This window comes from Macrobrachium rosenbergii, chromosome 26 (assembly GCF_040412425.1).
Source record: "Macrobrachium rosenbergii isolate ZJJX-2024 chromosome 26, ASM4041242v1, whole genome shotgun sequence".
NCBI lineage: Eukaryota > Metazoa > Arthropoda > Malacostraca > Decapoda > Palaemonidae > Macrobrachium > Macrobrachium rosenbergii.
The window spans coordinates 34,231,774-34,241,540 of record NC_089766.1 but is presented as its reverse complement, the minus strand read 5'-3'; the positions used below and the strand labels follow the sequence as shown (position 1 = coordinate 34,241,540).

Genomic DNA, 9,767 nt, shown 5'->3' with positions numbered 1-9,767 from the left:
TGTTGTTTAGTACCTATCAAAAAAAACAAATATAGTCCAGTTATTTGGAACATCGTGAAAAAGGTAATAGTTTCTTTCGTTTTATAATAATTTCCTTTTCATTACCATTTTTTTGTCGTTTGTAAAATTTTTACAATCAATTAGGAGAAAATATTTCTATCGTATTTCGAATGATTCTTGAAGATATAAAAACTATTTTTCATTATTATTATTATTTGTGACTTCAAATAATCCTATAAGCATTCCTATACGTAAAATGTCAGATTTTTTATCAAAGGTTTAAAAGATATACACGACGAAGCAAAATTATTATTATTATTATTATATCAGAGTTTTATGGAAGCTGTTTAAATGAAGCGGCTGAAAATTACCATTATCAATCGCCCCCTTCTAACTGTAATACCATCCTCTTGATTATTAAACCCCCAGCGATTAAAATTTTAGGAAACCATCTGGTTGATTAATCAATTCTGTAGGATAAGATTTAGATGAATAAAGGCCACCGTTTGAGATTTTTGATGTAATTCTCTATTGATAAAGAATTTGTAGGCGTTCGATAAAATTTTTGGCGGTATAAGCTGCGTGACCGATCACGTGGTAAATGACAATGTGTGGAAATGGTGTCAAACGGAGAAGGACCGAATAAGTTTGGTATTTTATTTTTATTATTATTAATTAATAAACAATATTCCTAGGTGAATAAAATAACCCATCTGCAACTTGTAAAATTCTTACTAAAACTAAGTACAAACCCAAAATTTATTTTCTTTTTCTTCCGTTAATTCAATAAATGGAATGAGAATTTTTAAGGCATATTGAGTCATTCTATAATAATTTAAATCATGCAAAAATTGATCGTAAAGATATCGTAGTTGTCGCTCCGTTAATATAGCGGGGAATTTGGGAATAATTCGATATAAAACGTGATTGATACATATATAAATAAATTTTTCATCGTCTGGTAAATAATTTTTAATCTTTTCAGGATGGGAAATTTTACAACATCCATTAGGAAATAATTTATATAAAATTTTGTCCATGTTGTTGTTGTACTCATTAATCACCGCTCCGGTCTTGAAATGAAGCAGTCGATTACTGATTCTAATACTAGTCCAGAATTTTTAGGCGTATCCACCGTTACGATCAAATCTATAAAACCTAAATTATCTTTGTTTATGTATTTAGGTTTTGTAGTTTTTGAGTCTTTGGTCAACATTTTCTGTATGGAGCAAGCTATTCCCATAAATATTGTGATAAGAATTAGTAGGCGCATTTTTAGTAAATCGACCAATTCTATGAAAATCTAAATAATTGCCAGTTCCAATTATCGACGGTGCGTCTTGTTTTTGTCTGTCAAAATTAATGTAGTCTTTATCTAGTATACTCGTCTGAGAAATGGTAATATCAGTTTCACCCATTTTAATCATTTGAGATAGGTTATTAATAAGGGATATTTCAGTTATAGGTCCCGAGGAAAAATGAAACCATTTAATTATTTTTTAGTCAAATCTACATTATTTAATAAATCTTTATTTTTTGATAATATTAACTTAATTAATTCTCTTTCTGGATCATCATCATCATCATTATTATTATTATTATTTTTTTTATTTGATGATGAATCTTCTGATTTAAGTTTTATATTTTCACCATTAATGATTTCATATTTTTTTTTAAGTTTACAAATCTTGTACATGTTGATTAAATCTTGAAAATTTATGTCCAAAGATGAAAAACTTGTATTATTATTATTTTTCTTTTTTATTGCTATAATAATAAAATGGTTTCAATTTATTTATAATTTCATTTTGTTTATTTATTTTTGAATTTTTACGATTAAAATATCAATAAAGGAAATAAACACGCCACCCATACTGTAACTAGCCGTATTGTTCAAAGCATTATTATCCATTACTGTTGTGTAATAATTTTCTAAAAAGGCCAATGAATAATGGTTGATTCATTATACATAATAAATTGTTTGTATCGTTGTTGTTGTTTTTCATTATTATTAACCTTTTTCTTTTTATATTTCTAATGTGAATTTTACGTTTATCTACCCAGATAAACGATTTCATATACAATATATTTTGATTTATTACAAAATTACCAGGATATAAATCTCTTGGATAATCTTGACAAAATAGACATTTTAAAGGAAACCAAGTATACGAAAACCATTCGTCTCTATCAACGCAGGTTGCGTCCCTTTTTTAAGGATTTTTTGTGGATTAATAGTTGCCACATTTTCCCTTCTTTAAGAATAGGAATGATAAAAGATGTTTGTGAAAGATTTGGTTCAAATAATGATGTCAAGGTAAAACCTACACCTAAAATAAGTTTTTTCTTAGAAAATAATCCACTAAATCTGTTTCATTTTTAATATCTTTATTATTATTAATGATTTCCTTTGATAAAGTAAATTAAATTTTATTTCTTTATACTTATTAAAAAGCCGAAAAATTATCATTTTCAATTTGTAATTTAAAAGTTATATGTAATCTCAACATTAATTCTAATATACTATCATTCACATCTTTTTATTACAATCCAAACAATAAAATGGATGACCGTCTCTTTCTCCATTGAATAGGTCCCATTGCCTGTGTTGATTATTAAATACTCCACGTGTATCTATTACTACCATTTTGTTTTTTATATATAAAATAAAAAATAAACGTAAGACCTTATTAAAATGTGATAAAATAAAAATTTTTTTATAATTTTATTATTTTATTTATATTGTTTTACAGATATATTTTTACATTTATGTTTTTAAAAATATACAATTTTTTATATATATATATACATTATATTATTATTATATATATACATTACTATATATTATATATATATAAAACTTATTTATCTTCTATTAGATTCAACAACAATGACAACTTCTTTTCTTCTTCCATTTTTTTCAATTACAACACTAGAATAATGTTTATTATAATACCTTTTCAAAAGTAAATTAAATTATTTACAAATGGTACAATTATATATATTATATCATTATTTATTAATCTTATTTCATTATTAATTCTTTTTTGACCGATATTATTCTTAATTTCTTTATCATCATAATCATTATCATAATTGTCATCATCATTATTAATTGAGATGGCAACATGAAACTGATCCTCTGTTATTATCATTTCTTGATAATTTTTGAATAAATTATTCAAGACATCTTTACATAACAGATTTAAATTTGAGAATTTTTAACATTAACCAATGCATCTTTTGAGAAAATAACAAAAGATTTTTCCTCAAAAACAGATACACATCATCTTTTTACATTTTATTGAGAGTTGATAACCATCATCATCATCATCATCATTTGTTGTTGTTATTGTTCTTATGTTTGCCTTCTGTGTAGTAATGAATAAATTTAAAAAGTTTTCAAAAACAACACGATCTCCATTATGTTTGGGAGACAAAGGAAAGTTGTTGCCTAAACTCTGACAAATGAAATGATAATCTGCTTTTCCTATACCATTAGTTGTTAAAATATCTTTTAGTTTTAAACTACCAAAATATTTTTTAAAATTTGTTTCATATTCTCTTTTAACTTCATCAGTTGTTGTTCCTTTTCAGCAGCAAAAAGTCTTTCCAATTTATATCACTTTGTTGTTTGTATTTGAAACAAACTTGTTGGCATCGTATAATTTTTAAACCATGTTTCATTGCGAGTTTGGTATTCCAATGTATCTATATTGTATTTACACCAAAGATCTTGCACCAATCGTATACAATTAAAAAATCTTTGGTTTTTATATGATTATGCATTTCAACGCGTATTGGTATAGACTGGTCTTTCATTACTGCTTCAATTATATTATCTTGTCCATAAAGGATAGATTGAAACTATCGTATTCATCAGAATAAATATAGTCTGAATTATACTCTAAGATAATGCGTTTATGTTGTACTGGGGAATTTTCATAAACTACTAGACATCGACTTATCGGTGAAGAAAGAGAAATATTTTTTGTATAGTCTTTTTTAAAGATTAGAATAGTGTCATTCACTTTAATATCATGATCATTTTTTATATTAATGTTAAACTTTATGACATTGCTGCTGCTGTTATTTTTCTCTTCTTTATGAAACTTTTCATCATTCCTAGATTTTTTCTTTTGTTTTTTTAAACTTTGATCTGAATGAGTAGTACTGTTACACAAGTGTAAATTTCTCTTCTTTTCAACATCATCATCATCAGTAGAAGATAATTTTCTCTTCTTTTCATAAACTATTGATGATAATTTTCTCTTTTTTTCAACAACACTGTCATCATCACTATCATAAACTGTTGATGATAATTTTCTCTTTTTTAACAACACCGATGTCATCATCTGTTGATGATAATTTTCTCTTTTTTTCAACAACACTGTCATCATCACTATCATAAACTGTTGATGATAATTTTCTCTTCTTTTCAACAACACTGCCATCATCAGCACTATAAACTCTTGAAATTTTTCTCTTTTTTTTTAACACTTTTGTCTTCATCATAAGATGAATCATCATCACTATCACTACTACTACTATCACTACTACTATTACTATCACTATTACTGCTGCTATCACTATTACTGCTGCTATCATCATTTCTTTCCTTCTCACTATATGATGATACTTGTGTATAAATGTTTTGTAAATTTTTTATTGATTCTTCATTATTAATGCTGCAGTTTGTCTCAGAGGATTGTTTCTTTGTGATTGCGATTACTAAATCTTCATCAGACATTTGTTGCATTACAATCCTTGACTCTTTTTTCTTTTTCTGATGATAATTGTTGTTGTTGTATTATTCTTTTTCTGCCAATTTTTAACTACAGATCTTCCTCTTCTTTCTGGTGATAACAGATCTTCCTTTTTTCTGTTGTGATAACTGTTGTTGTAACAGATCTTCTTCTTTTCTCTGATAACTGTAGTTGTAATTCTGGTGATAACTGTTGTTGTAATAGATCTTCTTTTTTGTAATTCTGCCAATTCTGGTTGTTGATAACTGTTGTTGTAACAGATCTTCCTCTTTTCTGTTAGTTGTAATTTTGGTGATAATTGTTGTTGTTGTTGTATGTATTAATCATGCTTCTTTTTCTGCCGATAACTGCCAAAACTTTGTTGTAACAGATCTTCATCTTTTTCTAATTCTGCTATTTTACTAGTTGTAATTCTGGTGATAACTGTTGTTGTTGTATTATCGTTTTTTGCCAATTCTGTATTATCGCTCCTTTTTTGCCAATTCTGTTCTTCCTCTTCTGGTGATAACTAATTGTTGTTGTTGTATTATCGCTCCTTTTTCTGCCAATTCTGCCATTTGTAACAGGTCTTCTCTTCTGGTGATAAACTGTTTGTTGTTGTTGTATTATCGCTCCTTTTTTTGCCAATTCTGCTATTTGTAACAAGTCTTCCTCTTCTGGTGATAACTGTCGTTGTTGTTGTTGTTGTTGTATTGTTGTAATAGAAGAGGAAGATATTTGTGATTGTGGTAATAAAGAATCATCAAATTCTGTTGGATTCCAGGAACCTTCATCGTTTTCTTTATCCATCCTAATATTATTGATGGCAGTAAACAATTCTTCAGCCATTTTTGTTAATTAAAATTATCATCTTCTTTCATCTCATCATCATCATCATTAAAAAATCGTCTGTTAAAAATAAATCATTTTTCTTTTTCTGGGGTTGGCATTTTTAAATAAATTTTTTTCACAACAGTAATTACACCACAGAAAGTTTAAACTAGACTAATGCGAGATTGACAACTATCAACCCTTTTAAGCTAAACAAAAATGACATTACCATTTTATTATATTATATTATATAAAATATAATAATAGTAATAATAATAATAAAAATATATATACAATCCTCTAAAAACAATAATTTTAAAATGAAATTTAATAATAATTTAAATACAATTTAAAATTTTTTTTCATTATTAAAAGTTTTTATTAATAAAAAATTTTCTAAAATAAAATAAAAATAAAAAATTAATCTAAAAATTATATATATATATATATATATATATATATATATATATATATATATATATATATATATATATATATATATACAAAATGGAATATCAATTAAATTTCTCTGCAATTTCTCCACAAAAATTATGAAAATTTTTATTATGAAATATTTAGTCTATTAATGTAAATATACCACCCTAGAAAAAGATTAATATTTACGATATTAATTTAAATTATAATAATAATAATAATTTTACATCAAAACTAGAAAGTAAACCGGACGAAGATCAAGATGTAGACGTATTGGGAGGAATTATTGATAGAGATTATTCAGGTAATATAGGAATAATAATGTATAATTTTTCAAAACAAAAGAAAAAATGTTAAAGTGGGTGATATTATAGCTATAGCTAGATTGTTAAAATATTTAATAAATGATAATAATAATGAACAAAATAATAATAATAAAGATAATAACAACGGTGGTACTGAATATTGGCGAAAAAAATGACGAGGGGTCTGTTGCTTGGGACGTTTTTTCACCTCAAAACATGACGATAAATGGAAATGATGTTATTACTATTTCTACAGGTATAAAATTTCCTCATCTCTCTTTTTCTTTGCATTATTATATTAGATACGCTAGCCGATCTGGCTTAGCTTCAAAATCATCAATTATCGTAATTGGCGGAGATAAAAATGGTGATATTGTATTAAATAATTTATCTAATAATAAATATGATATTAATAAAAGGACCGTATAGGACAAATTATTTATGAAGGATAAAAAATTAAAATTGCTAAATTATATTTATTTTTTTAAATAAGAAGGAAATTTTAAAATATTTTTATTTTCACCTAAAGAGAGTAATAAGTTATAGCACAAAGGGCTTCTATAAAAAAATAAACATTTTTTTCATCATTATCATTAAAAGTATCATTACATAATTTAGCAATTTGTAAGAGGCGTCATTAAAATTCATTTTAGTTGATGATTCAGTAACAGCTTTATATATCACATTTTGGTTTCATCATTATAATTTAATAATAACCCAGAATTGTAATCACTTCCAAAAAATATAAAATGTAAAATAACATAATTTATAAGTTGATAATAATTTAATTTTAAGTCATTAGATAAATTATCCAAATTGTATAAAAAGTCCTATGCCTGTTTTGAAATTAGATAACGAGAATAATTTCTGAATTTTTAAAAAATGTCATCATTGCTAAAACATCAGAATCAAGAGAAATAATAACACTTTACCATCATCATCATTATTATTAGTAGATGATGATAAATTTCTAACAAATTTAAAAGTTCAATTTCTCCTTCTCCACGTACTTGAATATCAGATTCAAGATTTGTTACAAAATTAAATTTTATGTTTTTTAAATCTCGTGTCATTTTTTCCTCCAATAGTTTAAAAAACTATTTTTAAATAATTTGCCTACATTAATTAATTTGTAAATATTTTTTCATCATCTATAACGATCACTTTATGTTTTGAAACTGGAGGGTATCCATCAACGGCCAAAAAAGTAATATTACTACCATCTTCAACTTGAAAAAATTACATACTTAGCATAACGTAATGCAAAATGGCATCACTCAATATTTCAGCATTAAAATCTAAATAATCATTATTTTTTATTATTGCTGTTTGATGTAAAAATGTGTACTGTCTACTCAATAAAATTCAATTTATCATTTTTTAAAATTTTATTATTATTATTATTATCATTACAAAGAGAAATTGGAATAAAATAACTTTTTAAGTGATTTATCAAATAATGAACTCCCATTTTTTTTATTAAAGTAAAATAATAATCTATATATATATATATAATAGAAAAGGACTTAATATAACCTCAATGGTTTATTATTTTTTTTAAATAATATAGGTGAAAAATATGATTGATAATATAAATGCAAAAAGTTTTCAAATGTTAAAAAACTGTAATTTTCATCTGGTAATATTACTTTTAATACATCAATAAAAGACACGTTATACAATTCTTTATTATTTTTATAAAAAACTTTTTTATTAACCCGCAATGAAAGTACTAGATTCTTTTATCATAATTTACTTTGTATTGCTTATATTTTTCTAACCCTGTTTTATAAATTTTCAAACTACTTGTAGGTTCACTAATGAAATGAAATATAGTAGAAGAATTTACACAACTGTTCATTTTTAAGTTGTATATATATATATATATATATTTATATTAATACAAACATATATATATATAATATTTTTATATAATAAAAACATATATATATAAATTATATATATATATATATATATATATATATATATATATATATATATATATATATAAATTATATATATATATAGAATAAATGAAAAATATATATATTTCTTTCTATGAAAAATAAATAAATATATATGAATTAAAAAATGACATATCATTATTCTTCTAATAATGACATGTCTGTTATAACCAATCAACAGGGTATTGAATTTTTAAAGTTAAAGTCTCATTTAAAGTTTTTTGATTTTAATATTCAACGAAAGGGATATCTTGAATTTAAGAGATATAAAAAATTATAATTTTTCAGTCATTCATCCTATAAAAAGTACGACGATGATCAGCAGAGGATATCTAATACACGTGTATTCTCGAATTGTTTGATGGGAAAATTGTTGTGTATATTCCATATTCAGAATTAATTCATATAAAATAATAAAAATAATTTTTTTGTCTTTGTCATCTATTGATGATTTTTATTCATATAAAAACATATTAAAATAAAAATTATGATTCTTGACACGACAAAAAATTTACTAAAAACAATTTATTTAATATAATATAATTATTTTATTTAATATATATAATTATTATTTTATATATATTGACAAAGTTTATTAACATTATATATATCTACAAAATATAAAAATATTTAATGTAATAATAATAATAAAATAAAAAAAATAGCTACATTTTTTATTAATAATAATAAAAAATTTTCAGCTATCAATTTGATACTGAAATTTTTATAAAAAAAAAATTCACTTTTTTCCTTCTTGACGTGAAAAAAAAAAATAAAAATATTTTATTAATATAAAAAAAAATAATTATTTTATTATTTTTTTTACTAGAAAAGTTATTTAGTGTAATGAAAAAATAAAAAAAAATATTTTATTAATATAAAAAGTAATAATTATTTATTATTATTTTTTTATTATTTTTATTTATATATTTATATATACATGTGTACGTGTCATTTTGAATTCATATTGCAGAAAACAAAATATGGTGGTATCATCTTGGGAAGTTGCTGGATCAAAATGTTTAGACTTTGGAATGAACATCATCACCACGATCGCTGTAAATACTTGTCCAAAAGTATGGTTACCTCCCACCTAGCAAATAGAATAGAATTATCCAAACTTTTAAATGAATGTAATAATTTGTCCCAACTTTTAGAGGAATGTAAAAGCTTTGAGAAAAGAGAATAATAAACTTTTAAAAACTGATTTGTTGGAGGGAAAAGAAGAGTTAATAAAAAGAAAATCAAAAAAAAAAATTGTTGAAAAGATTATCTTGTATAATAAATAAAAAATATTAAATGTTTAAAATGAATTTTTTTCACCATTGTTAGATAAAAAAAAAAATATATATATATAATAACATACATATATATAATAATAAAAAATCTTTTATGCAATGAATAATAATACTATTTTTATTATTTTTCACATTGAATACATAATAAATTTTTTTTATTTTGATTAATAAATTTTTGACAATTTGTTT

The 9,767-nt window shown here is 23.5% G+C and overlaps 1 protein-coding gene across 1 annotated transcript; it reads right to left on the bottom strand.

The window, feature by feature from the left end:
- Positions 1-4,462: 4,462 nt before the first annotated feature.
- LOC136852807 (uncharacterized protein DDB_G0280579-like) lies at positions 4,463-5,594 on the bottom strand. The gene is made up of 2 exons (XM_067127706.1): positions 5,246-5,594; positions 4,463-4,638 (listed from the first exon to the last, which is right to left on the bottom strand). The coding sequence occupies exons 1-2, from the start codon at positions 5,592-5,594 to the stop codon at positions 4,463-4,465; spliced, it is 525 nt and encodes a 174-aa protein (XP_066983807.1).
- Between the last annotated feature and the right edge of the window lie 4,173 nt (positions 5,595-9,767).